The sequence below is a fragment of the Meleagris gallopavo genome, chromosome 21 (assembly GCF_905368555.1).
Source record: "Meleagris gallopavo chromosome 21, MGAL_WU_HG_1.1, whole genome shotgun sequence".
Lineage (NCBI taxonomy): Eukaryota > Metazoa > Chordata > Aves > Galliformes > Phasianidae > Meleagris > Meleagris gallopavo.
Window position 1 is genome coordinate 390,182 of NC_139424.1, and position 15,800 is coordinate 405,981.

General features: G+C 52.7%; 3 protein-coding genes across 3 annotated transcripts; 1 reads left to right on the forward strand and 2 right to left on the reverse strand.

The window, feature by feature from the left end:
* Nucleotides 1-591: 591 nt before the first annotated feature.
* Nucleotides 592-1,806, reverse strand: LOC100544883 (C-C motif chemokine 4 homolog). The gene is made up of 3 exons (XM_003211626.5): nt 1,574-1,806; nt 1,275-1,389; nt 592-988 (listed from the first exon to the last, which is right to left on the reverse strand). Exons 1-3 carry the CDS (start codon nt 1,719-1,721, stop codon nt 901-903), a joined length of 351 nt encoding a protein of 116 aa, XP_003211674.2. The 5' UTR covers nt 1,722-1,806; the 3' UTR covers nt 592-900.
* A 5,906-nt stretch (nt 1,807-7,712) lies between these two features.
* Nucleotides 7,713-9,502, forward strand: LOC100545035 (C-C motif chemokine 4-like). The gene is made up of 3 exons (XM_003211627.5): nt 7,713-8,053; nt 8,531-8,642; nt 8,976-9,502. The coding sequence occupies exons 1-3, from the start codon at nt 7,981-7,983 to the stop codon at nt 9,058-9,060; spliced, it is 270 nt and encodes an 89-aa protein (XP_003211675.1). The 5' UTR covers nt 7,713-7,980; the 3' UTR covers nt 9,061-9,502.
* Nucleotides 9,503-13,159: 3,657 nt separating this feature from the next.
* LOC100545187 (C-C motif chemokine 5) lies at nt 13,160-15,047 on the reverse strand. The gene is made up of 3 exons (XM_003211628.5): nt 14,781-15,047; nt 14,196-14,307; nt 13,160-13,797 (listed from the first exon to the last, which is right to left on the reverse strand). Exons 1-3 carry the CDS (start codon nt 14,854-14,856, stop codon nt 13,710-13,712), a joined length of 276 nt encoding a protein of 91 aa, XP_003211676.1. The 5' UTR covers nt 14,857-15,047; the 3' UTR covers nt 13,160-13,709.
* Between the last annotated feature and the right edge of the window lie 753 nt (nt 15,048-15,800).

Below are 15,800 nucleotides of genomic sequence, written 5' to 3' on the forward strand. Positions count from 1 at the left end.
CTTAATTATTCTATGATTTCAACCCCTGAAGGCTGAATAGTATTTAATTGGCTGCCAGTGGTTATACACCAGCAGTAACTGAATAACTTAAAATGAGTGATCCAAACTACCTGCATCTGTGCTCCTCCCACATCTCCTGTTCTTTTTCTTTTTCTTTTTCTTTTTCTTTTTCTTTTTCTTTTTCTTTTTCTTTTTCTTTTTCTTTTTCTTTTTCTTTTTCTTTTTCTTTTTCTTTTTCTTTTTCTTTTTCTTTTTCTTTTTCTTTTTCTTCTTTTTCTTTTTCTTTTTCTCTTTTGCTTAGTTCTCAAAACATAAGATAGGGATTCTTGTGGAGTTTTGCCAGCTTAGTAAAGAGAATCAATCACAGAATCATAGAATGGCCTGGGTTGTAAAGGACCACTGATCATACAGTTCCAACCCCCTGCTATGTGCAGGTCACCAACCAGCAGACCAGGATGCCCAGAGCCACATCCAGCTGCCCTTGAATGCCTCCAGGAATGGGGCATCCACAGACTCCTGGGGCAAAAAATGAAGATGTCATCACAATTATAATTTCAGCTATGATCCACACCAACAGAGCAAAGACAGAAATTTCTTACAAATTATATTTATTTCTCAATATTTGAATTAAATATTATATCAAAAATACAATTCATTAAATACAGAAAATATAATCCAAGCATGACTCTTAATTTAAAAATATATATCTATTAAATAATCTTCCAAATTTGGTTGGAATGGTGTTATTCCACCTGCTCCCTTCCATTATAAACAATCAATACATAAATAGTTAAGCAAATTCGGGGACATTTTCGGTCTCTTGGGTATCTCTCAATGTCACGGTTGCATTTCTGGCAGGGCCTGCAACTGGCCATAGCTTGCTCATCCCATCCTGGTGCATCAGTTCAGTTCCAGCTTGTTCATGTAGTCCTGCACCCAGTCGTTCTCAGGGTTGGCACAGACCTCACGGCCCTTCTTGGTGATGAACCTGCAGGGAGCAGCCAGGTGAGATCCCATGGGAGAGTCCTGCGTGGAGGTGACCCCTCCTCCACTCCTCTCCTGCTGATAGTCAGCACAATCTGGGCACATGATGCTGACCACACGGGCAGCAGAGCCCTGGGGCTGGACTGGTGTGAGCCCCACCAGCATCCCCTCGCACCCATTGGCTGCACATCCATCCTGTTCCCCCAGAAAGGAGTTGTTCCCTCCCAGCTCCCAAATGCAGAGGAATCCCCAGCCCAAAGGCAGAGCCCTCTGACCAGGGGGACACTTACACAACACCAGCATGAGGGCACTGGCTGTTGGTCTCGTAGTAATCTGCCACAAAGTTGAAGGGAATCTGCCGGGAGACGAAGGTGAAGCAGCAGGAGGTCGGCGGGTCGGAACCCACTGCAAAGGCAAAGGCGGCTGTGAGCAGGGGCACGGGGCAGGGAGAAGTGGCAGGGAGCTGGGAGCAGAGCCCTCGTGGGTCAGGGAAGGGAGCCATGGTAGAAGGGCTGGCAGGGAGGATCCTGTTCCAGCAGCAGGGTCTCCCTGGTCCCCATTTAGAGAGGTTTGGAGAGCCAGGACTTACCTGGTGCAGCAGAGGTCTGGTAGCAGATGGCGATGAGGAGGACAGCGAGGGCAGCCACAGAGACCTTCATGTCAGATGGGAGTGGTGGCAGAAGCTGGAGAGTGCAAGTGAAGCTCAGAGGTCTCTTTTCTCTGTGATGCTGAGACATTCAGCAACTGCCCAATTTATAGGATGCGCGGCTCTGGGCAGCTGCTTGCGTAGAACGGTGGAATTTCCCCCTGAGAAAGGGCTGATCGCAGCACGGTCTCATGATGGAACAATGCGGTGGCCACAGCCTCCCCAGTGGCACAGGATATGAAACAATCACCATATCTATTTTTGCTTCTCTCGTGCATCTTCCTTTAGTAAGAGGTTCCGCTTTGGAGGTCCCTGCATTTGTCAACAGGCCTGTGTTACCTAACCTGCATGAGCTGCTTAGAGATGACAGTGCATCCTTGCAGGAGTTGCACACACGATGAACACAGAGCTTAGGAAAAAGAGGGCTGAAGTCTCTTCTGCTTCCATCCCATATCTGCACAGCCCCCACTGACACAGCGGCACAATGTGGGGCTGCCAGCCATGGGCTCCTGGAGATGCCCGGCTCATCCATGTCCCATGTCCATGTCCCATCACAGTCACTGAATTATAGGGTTTGGAAGGGACTTCTGGGGATCGTAAAGTCCAACCCCCTGCTTAAGCACGTTCCCTACTTTTGGGGAGAAAACCTTAAATGTCCAATTTAGATTAGATGCTTGAATGCCAGTGACTCCTGGTAGGTGAGGTGCAGCTGGTCATTGTTGGGCACAAAGATGTGCAGAGCCAAATGGAGCACAGGAATGCTGACTGTGACTCTGCAGGTACAGTGGAGAGAGATCTAGGGGGCAGAGTGAAGAAGACTGCTCCTTAAGACCAGGAACTCTGAAGATGAGTGTTTTCCAAATCTCATTCCAACAGGGGAGTCCCAGATTTGAGCAGGATAGGTCCCAAAGAATGCTCATCACCAAGGGGTCTCTGGAGCCTACCTCACAGGCACCCCCCAGCTCCAACAGCATCACAGAATTACAAGGGTTGGAAGGAACCTCAAGAGATCATCGAGTCCAATCCCCTTTGCTACAGCAGGTACCCTACAGCAGGTCACACAGGTAGGTGTCCAGACAGGTCTTGAAGACCTCCATAAAAGGAGACTCCACCACCTCTCTGGGCAACCTGTTCCAGTGCTCCATCACCCTCACCATATAGAAGTTCTTTTGCATGTTTGTATGGAACTTCCTACATTCAAGTTTTAGGCCATCACTCCTTGTCCCATCGCTACACAGTACTGAGAAGAGCCTGGCCTCATCCATTTGCCTTTCACCTCCCTGATAAACATTGATCAGTTCTCCTCTCAGTCTTCTTTTCCCCAGGATGAACAGACCCAAGTTACTCAGCCTTTCCTCATACGACAGATGCTCCAGGCCTTTCATCATCTTTGTGGCCCTCTGCTGGACTCCTTCTAGGAGATCCCTGTCTGTTTTAAACTGGGGAGCCCAGAACTGGACACGGTATTCTAAATGTGGCCTCACCAGGGCAGAGCAGAGGAGGAGGATCAGGGGGAGGATCACCTCCCTTGTCACACTGTTTTTGACATAGCCTAGGACACCACTGGCCTTCTTGGCCACAAGGACACACTGCTGGCTCATGGCCAACCTGTTGTCCACCAGGCCCCCAAGCCCTTCTCCACAGAGCTTTCCAGCAGGTCATCCCCTGATCTGTACTGATGCACGCAGTTATTCCTTCCCAGGTGCAAGACTCTACCCTTGCTGTTGTTAAACCTCATCAGGTTCCTCCCTTCCCAACTCTCCAGTTTGCCCAGGTCATGTTGAATGGGAGAACAGCCTTGTGATGTGTCACTGCTTGTGCCTGTGCTCAGCCCCCAGAAGCTGGAAGATGAGGAGAGAGCGTTCCTCTGCAGCCCGGCAGGCGGCGGGGAGCCAGTGCTCAGCCAGCTGGACCAGGAGCCAGCTCTGAGTTCTTCTTGGCTCTTCTCTCTTGTTGCTCAGGGAATGCAGCTTGCAGACATACGTAAGAGCATGGTTTGCCTCTGAGCTGTTCCCTGTGACTGTAATTTCGAGCATTCCTGGGTCGTGTCTTGAGATTTGCCACCTACAGCCATCTGGTCCTGTCCTGTTCCCAGAGGTACATGACGTAGGCAAGGCAGGTGGGAGAAATGGTGGGGAAGATAAGAGATCTCATTAACACAGAAAAATTAGGTCATTGAATCATAGCATCATAAAATGGTTGGGGTTGGAAGGGACCTCACAGCCCCAATCAGCCCCATTTCTGCTGTGGGCTGGGTGCCCCTCAGCTCAGGCTGCCCATCATGGCCTGGAGCACCTCCAGGGATGGGGCACCCACAGCTCTGGGCAGCAGTGCCAGCACTGCACCGCCTCTGGATGAAGAATTTCCTCCTCACATCTGACCTAAATCTCCCTTCTTCCAGTCTGAAACCATTTCCCCTCATCCTATCTGTCAGACCATATAAGCTGTTGTTGAAACTACATGACCTTCGAGGTTCATTCCGATCCAAGTCATTCTATAATTCTGTGAATCTGTGGTTCTATGATTCTATGACTATTACGGTGCCCAGGAAAAGGCCAAATTTTTTCCACTGCTGAAAGCCAAAAAACAATGACAAATGTGGGGTATTCACTTCCTAAGAGTCTGTTTTTTTCCCCAGAAATCTGTCAGAACCACCACCCTGCCAGCTATTCGTGTGCTGGAGAGAGGTGGTAGGCTGTAGTCATATCAGCTATGCCCTGAGATTTTGTAACAAGTGCCTAGAAATGTGTCCTCATGTCCTCACCCATACCCCCACAACCCCATTATGATGAAATGAGAAAGTCATTTATTCTCGCTCTTCCCCTTTTGGGAAGATGAGAAGCCATGGGGTATCTGGGGTGAAGGACCTCTACTTGGTGATGCTCTGGGGTGGAGGGATGGCTGTGGAAGGGTGGCCAAGGTGAGCTCCTTAGGGGAAACTGGGTTAGTGTAGGAGAGGTTGTGGTGGAAAATGATGTTTTCCCACTTTGGCTCCATCTGGTTTCGATGTTCCCACCATGGGCAGGCAATACTTGGAGTCAGCAGGACGGGCTGGCTGAAGCAATCTGTGGTATTGCATTAATTTGCATTAAATGCTGCATGTTGGAGCCTGTCTGCTGGCGCACGGAACTACCAGGAGAAAGTGCTAAGTAAAGAAAAGGCCCCAAATATATTTACTCACAATAGAAGTAGGGAAATTCTTAATGTGACCGATGAAAGAGGAACACTGCAAATGAGGCTGATGTAAGCTGCTGTTTTTAGCAGTTTTTAATGCTGAGGTGTTGGCATTCATTTGGAGAAGGAAGTACTATTATTGTCCTGAGTTCAGAAACTGCCCCCAGCACAGCCTGCAGCAGTTTCATCTCCCTTTGCTCGGGGCTCGCCTGCAGATGGCTTATCTGAAGCATCCAGAGATCCTTTTCCTCCCTATTCTTGACACTTCTGGAGAAATATTGGAATTTTCAATATGAGGTCATGTCCTGCAACCCACTGCGGTGGGAACCTCTGATGAGTGAAGCAGCACTGTGAGGGCTGAGGGCTGCGCAGCCGCTCCAGGCTTTGCATTTCCCCTAAATCGTGTTGTGGTGGGAATCCCAGCCTCTGCCAGCCATGCAGACAGGATTCAGCAAGCTGACTGTGCTGATAAGAGGCTGTATCTCATCACAGGACCGGCCTTCTTCCAGCAGGGGCAGTTTCTGGAAAAATACGTTGGGGAAAACTAATGCTTCCCTATGCATGCCTCAGATTTTTCCTGGACTTTGTTTTGAAATAAAGCAAACAAAAGAGGATTAAATGTAAAGTATTTCAAACCAAATTAGAGTGTAATAAAAAAAATCCACCTCGCTTCGGCCTCTTCTCAGTCCTTGGACAAAGAGAGAAACAGGGTAAACAGAGTTGCAGTGCCTTTGGAGCCCTAGGACATGCATTACTCAGACTTACAGGAAGATTTCTGCCCCAAGAAAGGCAGGCAGAAAATCCAGAGCTCTTCTAGGGTGGGAAGTAAAGGCAGGTTATCAATGAACCCATTGGACTTTGTGTGCTCAGCATCAGCAAGCAAAGAGGAGAAGAAAGTTCCACAGTTGCATGAAGCCGTTCTGCAGCCCAGCTCTCCCTGAACTCCAGGGTCAGGGTGCTGTGTGATGGCTGAGCTGAGCTCCAGGACCCCCAGGGTCGCCGGGACCGCTGTGCCGGGAGCAGTGCACACTGCAGCATCCTTCCCCATAATCCTCCTTAGTGAATAATTGTAGCTTTCTTTTGTGGCTGTCCCCATACACAAACAAACCTCATGCCCATGGCTGGGTGGGGCCAAAGCAATAAAAGCAGCTCAGTTCCAGGAACAGGGAAAGCTTGATAGAGAGATTGGCTGGAAATTGCTTGAGCTGCAGGAGCCTCCTGATGGCAGAGAGCCGTAGGGTGGAGCAACCAGCAGACACAGGGCAGAGAACTGAGAACTGGAGGCAAAAGTGGTCGGGGCAGCAGGATGAGCTGCAGGGAGCAGCCGGGCTGCACTGCTGGCTGTGGGTGCAGCTCAGAGCTGGGGGCTGCAGCTCAGGAGGTTTGTGCTGGTGGCACCAGCATCAACTGTGGTTGCACCAGCTCCTTCCAGGGCCTCCTCCTCCCTCCAGCTCAGCCTGGCCAAATTCAACAGCGATAAACGATGGCACCTTTCTTTCCACTGAGCATCTCAGTGCTTCCACACTGAGGGCACTGCTCTGTGCTGCACTGTATTTCCACTGCACCTCCCCAGTGCCAAGCAGGACGGCGCAGTGCAAGCCCCAGCCCCGCATCTTGGTCGCTGAAGGAGGTGTGAAGTTCCATGAGCAAAGCTCTCCTGGTTGGTGTTAGCCACAGAGCTCCCAGCCACAGTCCCTCTGTGCTGGAAATGCAGCAGCCAGCAGCTGGTGTGGTGGCTGCGATTTCCCCGTGCACACTTATCACGTGAGTTGCAAGCAGAGGGGAACAGAAAGCCTCAGCTGTCTATTCATGCACGCTTTATTTCCATGGCAAAAAAGCTGAATTTCGATATTGCTCTGCAGCAGTTCATCCTAAGGCTGGAGCTCCTGCTGTTCTGCCATGCACCTCCGTATGGATGTGCTCTGCTCCACCGGGAAAGCAGAGCCTTGCCCTCCCCGCTCTGAGCCTAGCAAAGCCTCACACCTTCCCGATGCCTTTGTCAGCTCCTAAAGAGGCTTTGGCTCATTAAAAGTGTGTCCTCAGCTTTGCTGGGGGTACATCAGCCTGCTGCACACACTGACATTCCAAATTCACTGTTGGGTTTGAACATGCAGGAAAGTGAATTGCAGCAGGGATCCTCCATGTGGGCACATCCTCATCTGTGCTGGGGATCTTCTGCACCTCATGCCTGGGGTGCGTCAGTGGGACCCTGCAGTCTGTGGTGGCCTATGGCTGTTAGGGTGGCTGTGGGCAGGCAGAGCCTGAGAGCCCACAGGAGGAGGAGCAGAGGTTGTTTTGAATTCTGCCAGGCTCTGACTGTAGCATCCTCACGGGCAAACTGCAACGGGCAGTGATATGGGCTGATAGCCAGCTGCGTGCTCGGCTCCCACTGGCTTCACCATGGGGGCAGCCCTGGGGGCAACTCTGTTCCATATCCTGATGAGCCAGGCATGGGTACAGCACGCACCCCGGGCAGTTCTGCAGACAGCACAGAGCTGAAAGGAGTGGTGGTGTTGTGCAGAGAGAGCTGGGCAGTCTAGGAATGGGGTGGCAGAACCTCACACAGCTCAGCAGTGCTGCCCCTGAGCGGGGATGACCCCAACCCAGGACATGTAGGGGGGTCCCAGCCCCACTGTTCCCTGCTGGGCACTGGGTGGTGTGGGCCCATGGTGCCCCTCATACTGCCGTGCAGCAAACCCCTGACAAACACCCGGCACAGCAGCAGCACGAGCACTCCTCGGGCTTGGTTTTTTTCCAGAATTGTGTAATCTTAACCAAACATTGTTTCTTTTGCTATCCAGACTCATAGGGAAAATCCCTCCTGTAATTATGATGAATAGAACTCTTCTTTGTGGTCATGCCACTTGGCACAATCGAGTTTCCTTTTGAGCTGATAAAAACGAAAATGAATGCTGACTCAGAGCTTAGTATCCCAGCATTCTTGGCTCCACTGTGAACTACATCCCATTCTTCCTGCCTTTTTCTTTCTTTTTTTTTTTTTTTTACTATTTCACTTTCGTGACATCCTCTGTCATCATCCTGGAATTTCCACTGGATTGTCTCCCTGCTGACTCCAGGACTTCCTATTAAAAGGGATCTGCATCCAGTTGCTGCAGACTGCCCCGCATCTGCCTGAGCTCCTGGTCCTGCTCCGACAGCCCTCATCCGACAGGAAGATGAAGCTCTCTGCAGTTGTTCTCGCTCTTCTCCTCATCGCATCCTCCTGCTCCCGAGCCTCCTCTGCCCCAGGTGAGTCCTGCTCCGTCGTTTGAGAAGGAAGAACAGCTCGGAGCCTTTGTTGTCATTTCTCCTTTGAGGCAGAAAGCAGGGAATTTTTCAGCCTCTCTCCACTCTGCACTTAGATCAGCTCATGTAGGAGCTGGAAAATCATCCATCCATCCATCCATCCATCCATCCATCCATCCATCCATCCATCCATCCATTCATCCATCCATCCGTCTGTCCGTCCGTCTGTCCATCTGTTCATTCATCCATCCACCATTCTGATTCTGGAGTCCTTGCTCCTGGTCATAGCTTAGAGACTCCAGTCTCTGCCCTGGAACTGAGTAGGATTCTCCCTCATGTTTCCTTCCCTGGCTCCATTGAACCAGGTGATCTCCAGTGCACCTTTCAAACTTAATTGTCCCCTAGTTCTCTTCTCCCTCCTCCCCGCACGACTCCCTCAGCTCACCCTGCACTCATGCTGTCTCTCTCTGCCTCTTCCAGTGGGACCCGACGTCCCGACCTGCTGCACCTCTTACATAAAACACAAGATCCCACGGAACCTCATCCAGAGTCACTACAGCGCCAGCACCAGCTGCTCACAGCCAGCCATCATGTAGGTACCGATATGGACGTGGTGTGGGTGTGTGGGATCGGCCGAGGGCTGCGGGTCAGTGAGCACACGGTGTGCTGTAAGGCTAGGGGAACTGAGGGGAAAGGGCTGATGCGGGGTCTGCTGGGATGCTCCTGCAGGGGTGGCCAGGGATGCTCTTGTGGGGACTCCCAGGGATGTTCCTGCAGGAGTTGATGTGGGAGAAGAATGGGAGTGGTGGAATCGTGGTGAACACAGCATCAGCTTGGGGATGGTGGAGAACCTCTTGTGAACCCCAAACCCAGGCTCCTGCTCTGAGCAGTGATCTCAATGTCTCACCCCTGTCTCATCCCACAGCTTTGTCACAAAGAAGCGCGAAGTCTGCGCCAACCCCAGTGACCCCTGGGTACAGAGCTACCTGCGGAGCGCCAAGCGGGACTGAGCGGAGCCAGGCAGGATGGGACACTGCTGCCATGCCAGCCACATCACCACGAGCTCCTGACATGGAGCATGGCTTCAGGACGGCTGCATGAGCCTACGTCTCCTGCTTGCAGCTCCCAGGGACTGCAGGATGGGGTCCACAGACATCTCGTGTCAGGTGCTGTTTGCACAGCCCACTCTGCAGCCCCAGCACACAGGTCGACACCTCTGCCTGCCTGCAGACTAGAAAGGCCCACGGCGCATCTATTGTTCTCAAGTTATTTAAAATTATTTAAGAAATTACCATAAGAGATAGGCAGTATTCTCATATCTGGATCATATTTATGAGAGAGTGGCAGGAAGGGTATTTAAGGGAGGGTGGCTCGGAGTCTCATCTTCAGGGGATGGGTGGCTCCGGCTCACGTGTATGAAGGTGTTGTGGAGAATAAAGAATGTGGATAAAACCTCTGCTTTTTTTGTCCCTTGATGTCCTTTACACCATCACAGAGACAAACTCTCACCACTGAGCCCATCAGCACACCCTACACGGCATGTGATGATGGGAAGTGGTTTGAGATAAGCCCATGAAGTTTCCACACTACAGACATACGAATATCCTCTGACTCTGTTTCCCCACCACATCCCCTGTGAAGCAGACAGACAAGGAGGAGCTCCTCATGCACCTCACCTCAGTGCCTGGCTCCCCAGTGGGCACTGTGTGTGTGATGGGATGGGGACGGGCACATTGCAAAGGGCACAAACAGGGAGAGCTGCTGTAGGGCTGCAGATGGGAGCCAGCCCTGCTCCACGTCCAGCACCAGGCACAGGGCACACAGGTGGCTCATGTGGCTTTGCAATAAGAGCAAGCAGGTTGCAAGGCACCATGCTCGCATCATGCTCAGCACACTGAGGTGCTCCCGAGCTGCTCTGGCATTGCCTCGTGTCTGCACAACATCTGTTCTGTTCAGACAGCATTTCTTCTCCCTAATGCAAAACACATTTCTCCTATTGTTTCATATTTTTAATCCACAGCTTATAGCTCAGACTTGGCAGCTCCAGGGCTGGGAAAGCACCTCGCAGCTGCCTCGTGATTTCCATCCAGCTCTGCCTTTTCCCGGCAGCAGCGCTGACTGCAAGCAGGAAGGCTGCAGGGCCCCGAGGAGCAGCAGGACGGCTCCCATCTGCCAGGCTGGGGGAATGGGGAAAGGCCCGGGCTCTGCTCAGCCCTGTCACAGTCCCAGCACTGCACTGAGGGCACAGCAGAGAGCACACTCTCAGCACAGCTGGGAAGGTCAGCATGCCTGCAAAAAGTTTGTCCTGTGCTAGGGCCCGTGTCCCCTTAAGCTGGGGGATAATCATGGGGGAAAGAGTCTGCTGAAAGGACTGTCTTGAACTGGGATCATAGAATCATAGAATAGGTTGGAAAAGACCTCTAAGATCACCAAATCTAAACCCAGACCACCCCCACCATGCCCATAACCACAGCCCTCAGTGCCACATCCCCACAGCTCTGGAAAACCTACAGGCACAAGGATACTTCCCTGGGCAGCTGTGCCACAGCATCACTGCTCTTTTGGAGAAGAAATTTTTTCTAATATCCAACCTGAACCTTCCCTGGTGCACTGTGAGGCCACCATCTCTCCATCGCTGTTACCTGGGAGCAGAGGCCAACCCCCCCAATCACCACCTCCTGTCAGGCAGTTGTAGGGAGCGATGAGGTCTTCCCTGAGCCTCCTCTGCTCCACACTGACCCATCCCAGCCCCCTCAACCTTTTGGCCCCCTGGGCACGCTGCTGGCTCATGCTCAGTGGGTATCAGCTCACACCTCCACATCCTTTTCCTCCATGCATCTTTCCAGCCATTCTGCCCCAGGCCCATAGCACTGCATGGGGCAGTTGTGACCCAAGTGCAGGACCCGGCACTTGGTCCTGTTGCAGCTCATCCTGTTGGCCTCAGCCAATTAATCTGCCTGTCCACATCCCTGTGTGGGGCCTTTCTACCCTCAGACAGATCCACTCTTCCCCCCAGCTTGGTGTTGTCTGCAAATTTACTGTGAGTGCACTCGTTCCCTCATCCAGGAACAGAGCAGGTGGGGCCAGGAGCTGTGGGATTGTGGTTCTGCTGAACCCACAGAGCATCCCAACCTGCACTCAGCACCTTTTGCATGGAGAAACAGAGCCTGGTGCAGGAGGGGGCCTGTGGGCACCCACACAGACCCTGCCCCTGAGCTGTTGGGGAGAACAAAGGATGGCTGTGCTGGTGGCTGTGTGTAGGGGGTCTGCCCCAGCCCAGCACAGAGGGGAAACCTGGTGCAGAGCTGGTTGCTCTCGGGACAGTCCCTGGCCAGCAGCCCATGCAGCCACAGGAATTTCCCACAGCCGCTGCTTTCGTTTTCCTGACTGGAGCTATCGAAGCTTCATCTCACCAGCTCACACTAGGACTCCTACCAGGGAGATGAGGCAAGTGGGAGCAGTGGGAAATGGGGAGGGTCTGACATCACAGGGTGCTGCTGGGGACCTGGCAGCTGCCTGCTGGCTCAGGGCAGGGCAGAGATTCCACTGTGCCCAGGAGGTGCAGCAGCTGCTCACAGTGCCCGAGTCTCTGCACAGCACCAGGCCCTCGGAGCTTACACAGCTGTTCCTTGTTTCCACTGACATTCTTTGGGTGAGACAGAGAGAAGACACAGCCCAAACAAACGCACTACTCCTGCACTGTGTGGTCAGCTACGATTCAGTTATCTGTTCTGTTGGAATGCTTTAAGAGTAAACAGAAAACCACCCAAAGAGCCGAAGCACTTTTGGGGAGCTTGAACCACATTTGGTTGTCCCCTTTGTGCCTCTGAAGCTCTGAAAAGCTCTGGGGCCAGCAGTGAGCAGCCCCCAGGCAGCCTTATCTCCTCGTGTTGTTCTTAACCCCATTCTGTATCTCTCCCTTCATCACCCCCAGGGGCTGCTTGCCCTCACTGCCCTCACCACAAGGACTGGGGACGTGGTTACTTCTGGGAAGCCCTGCTGTATTGGGGCAAGCACATCCTGTCACAGCCGCTTCTTGCAGCTCTTTTTGAGCTGTTGGTTTGAACCCGACCCTACAGCTCAGTGTTTTTGAATTTTGCCCTTCTGACCTATGTGATGCTGGAGGCACGGCCGTATGCTGGCGGCTCTGCATTGCTCACAAAACCTTCCTCCTAAACCTCTTAAAATGGGGGCTTATAGCATCCATTGCTGTTTCTTGGCCTGGCCTGAGGCACTTCCAGAGATGGAGCACCCAGAGCCCTGGGCAGTGCCAGGGCCTCAGTGCTCTCTGCATGAAGGACAGCCCCTTCAAATCTGACCCCTTTTAGTGTCACCAGAAAGGAAAACCTGGTGCCCAGCTCCTTCAGGAACGTTAGGGCAACTCATAAGGAAGTGCAGCAGAACAGGCTGCTCCTTGATCAGGAAGGGCTATGGAAAGGGGGTGATGAGTGAGGGGAGGGCAGGGAGCAATCCCAGCATCTGCACAGCACCGCAGCACTGCTCAGTTTGGGGCATTAACAGACACTGCTTGCTGTGATGCACCAGGGATGATAAGTTGTTGCAGCAGCAGCAGCAGCAGGTCAGGCCATGTCACTTCGTTCTCAACCCACAAAGACATCAGAAAGTTTTAATGCAAACTGTAGCCTGACAAAGTGTGGTTTGGTTCACTGTGCTTTTTCAAAGCAAATTCAGGCTTCCTTCACAAAGCAGCTGCAGCAGAAGGTGGGTGCATGTCATCTGCAGCAAAACACTGAGTGAGCACAGCCAAAGTGGAGCCTTGCTCTTGCATGACTGCCACAGAGCCCCATGGCAAACCCCCAGTGGCCTCAGTCCCTGATGCAATGGGATGAGGGTGGGGGAGGGCTGGGACAGAGCCCCAGGCGGTGCTGGGAGCTGGGGATGCAGCAGGGATGGGTTTATGGATAAGGAGGGTGAGGGATTCCCAGCTGCGAAGTGGTGTCTAAGCCTGTCTAAGAAGCCCACCCAGCCCTTTTGGCCCAGGAGCAGCGTGGGGCGGGCAGGTGCTGAGCTACTCAGCAGGACGGTCCCACAGATCCTACTCGGCACCCTGCCCTCCTGGGGGCAGGTGGGAGGGGATGCACCCAGAGCTTAGACACAGAGATAGAAACCTTTATTCTTTGGGACCAGCAAGACACAGCGTTTTGAGCACAAGTGTGGTTCCAGAATGAGTATCCCATAAATATCCCGTGTACTGTTTCCTCCCTTAGGGAAGGATCTCCTTCACAGCATCTCATTCACAGCTCCTGCAGCACAGCAAGACACAGCCAGCTGGCCTGGAGGTCAGCCTGCATGATGTGACAGCACTCACACCTCGTTCTGACAGACCGCTTCCCACAGGTGGCTCTTAGGGTAAGATCCCCTCCTGCTCCAGCAGCAGAGGCACAGGAGGAGACATTTGCACAGCAGCCTGCACCAAGCAGACCTGCAAGGCCAAGAGGCTCGTCCCCAGCATCACAGCTGCATGGTAGAGTGGCTAAATTGTATAGTATAGATGATGTTGTTGCAAGACAAAAAGAAGCTCAGGGACCCGGGGTGTCTGTTGGCCCTGGTGCTCAGCAGTGGGGTTTCTAGGACCACACCATGACTTTGCTGCAGGTTCACAGGGCCTCTCCAGGGCAGACATCGCAGGTCCTGGTGCTCACTGCAGCTCCAGGAAGTTGATGTATTCCTTCACCCACCGGGCGTCAGGGTTTGCGCAGACCTGCCTCCCCTTCCTGGTGGTGAACCTGTGGAGCAGGGAGGTGTCAGCCCCAGAATCAGCTGTCAGCACCTTCTGGGCACCCATCATCCTGTTCTGTGACCAGCATTGGCTCCCATAGGGGTCACTTACCCTCCCACAAATCCCCAAGCTCCAGAGGAACCCAGGTACCACGGAGTGCTCAAGGACCCTGGGAGAACCTGCATGCTTCATGCTGGCTTCACGGGACATCCTTCCCAAGCCTTTATCCCAAGCACCAGGGTGGGCTCATTTCTTAGCTGAAGAGGATGAGAGCCCATGCTGCATGTGGGACTTGTGGTGGTGCCCCTTCCCCTGGCTCCAGGCACAGTCCCTCACATCACCAGCCCCTTGTTCCCAGTGAATGGCAATTCTCTCCTTGAGCACAGAGCTGGATCCGGTACTTACACAACTGCTGGCTGTGGGCACTTGCTGCTGGTGTAGAAATACTCCTTCACATGATTCTGGGGCAGCTTCCGTACACTATAGCTGAAGCAGCACACAGTTGTGTCAGCCCCAACTGGAAGAGAAAAAGGTCGATATGAGTCCATCATGAGTCCACCACAATGTGATGCCCATAGCAGCATGGACAGCCATCCCTTAGGCAGCTACTCTCATCCAATCTCCCCAGAAAGTCATCAAGAAATGCGTATAAGCACCAAAGCATAATGGAGGTCACTGCCGGGGGTGTCTTGTTGGAGCTTTTGCAGTCCTCTTTTCCTCAGTGCTGGTGACAAAAGTCCCCTCACTCATCCTAGGACCACCCCTAAAGCCCAGCAACAACACTGGAGGTATGAATCCTGAAAACTTCAACGCTTGCAAGGTAAAATTTATCATTGTCTCCCTGGAAGAAAAGGAGAAAGAAAGGAAAACCTGTCCAAAGAAAGCATGAAAAGCTTCCAACCTTGCTGTTTCCATCTGTTTCAATATGACTGCCCGCCAAAGTGAAAAACTCCCACGTCAGGAGTGCAGAGAGGGAGATGCTGTACTCACATGGAGATGAAGAGGTCTGAGGGAAGAGGGCAGCAATCAGGAGGATGGAGAAGGGCACAGCTACGGTGGTCATCATGGGCAGAGGTGAGCTGCAGAGGCAGGAGCAGAGCAGAGTCCTCCCAGGCGTGGTGTGGAGTGGCTGAGATGCTCCTCGCTTTTTATCAGGCTGGTGGCCAGTCAGATTTCAAGGGGGAAATTTTGGGGTTTCCAAAGTGTAACTGATGTCACGGCACCTTTGCCTCAGAAAGGCTGAAAAAAAAAAAAAAAAGGAAGCAACAGGTTTAGGAAATACCAAAATAGCCGCTGTGTGAGGTGGGGTAAGTCTGAACAAATCAGCACCCAACCAGGAGTGACACTGACCAAGACAGGATGTGAAGCAGTCTTTGAGCATTGGGTTTACACTTAATTTCACCAAGATGACAGCAATCCCCTGCATCTCAGCACAGGACCAGGAGGATGCCAACTTCATCTCAGTGCCAAGGTCCTAAGCCTTGAGGACAAAGGTGCTCAGTCCTTCAAAATGGCTTGGGAGCAGCCAGAGGGCTCTGGGTTCCATGGTGTCTGGGCACAGCCAAGAAGGTCCTTCCCTGGGAAGCCCACCTAGGTGCTCCGAGTACCATCTTGTCACAGAGATGTGGAGCCAACTCAGCACAGGGTGGGATGCAGGAGGCAGAGCCCTGGAGCTTCTCTTGTGCCAGAACCATGACCTATGTGCACACACACGGTCACAGGGCTCCTTGCCACGAGGTGATGGGCTCCGCAGGATGCACAGGAGCGTTTCCCCTTTCTTACCTCCTCTTCTCTTCAGCAGCACCGCGTTTGCCAGCTCATGGCTGTGGTTGCTCAGTCATGTCCAGCTCACGAGGCACCACGAGCTCCTCTCCCTGCAGTTTTGTGGCTTCCCACAGCCCCTCTGTCATGATGTGAAGCATGGCAGGAGCTGCTGCTCTGCTCCTGCGGCAGCATCCCCTCCACCACCATGTCTCCATGGGAGGGAAGGACAAACAGTGCTGCAGGAAC

Coding starts and splice junctions, on each gene's coding strand:
- LOC100544883 (XM_003211626.5), bottom strand. CDS start 1,721: ATGTCTCAGCATCACAGAGAAAAGAGACCTCTGAGCTTCACTTGCACT. Junction 1,390..1,573: donor CCAGACCTCTGCTGCACCAG/GTAAGTCCTGGC, acceptor TTGCCTTTGCAG/TGGGTTCCGACCCGCCGACC. Junction 989..1,274: donor TGCCCTCATGCTGGTGTTGT/GTAAGTGTCCCC, acceptor TGCTCCCTGCAG/GTTCATCACCAAGAAGGGCC.
- LOC100545035 (XM_003211627.5), top strand. CDS start 7,981: ATGAAGCTCTCTGCAGTTGTTCTCGCTCTTCTCCTCATCGCATCCTCC. Junction 8,054..8,530: donor CCGAGCCTCCTCTGCCCCAG/GTGAGTCCTGCT, acceptor TGCCTCTTCCAG/TGGGACCCGACGTCCCGACC. Junction 8,643..8,975: donor TGCTCACAGCCAGCCATCAT/GTAGGTACCGAT, acceptor CTCATCCCACAG/CTTTGTCACAAAGAAGCGCG.
- LOC100545187 (XM_003211628.5), bottom strand. CDS start 14,856: ATGATGACCACCGTAGCTGTGCCCTTCTCCATCCTCCTGATTGCTGCC. Junction 14,308..14,780: donor TCAGACCTCTTCATCTCCAT/GTGAGTACAGCA, acceptor TTTCTCTTCCAG/TTGGGGCTGACACAACTGTG. Junction 13,798..14,195: donor TGCCCACAGCCAGCAGTTGT/GTAAGTACCGGA, acceptor CCTGCTCCACAG/GTTCACCACCAGGAAGGGGA.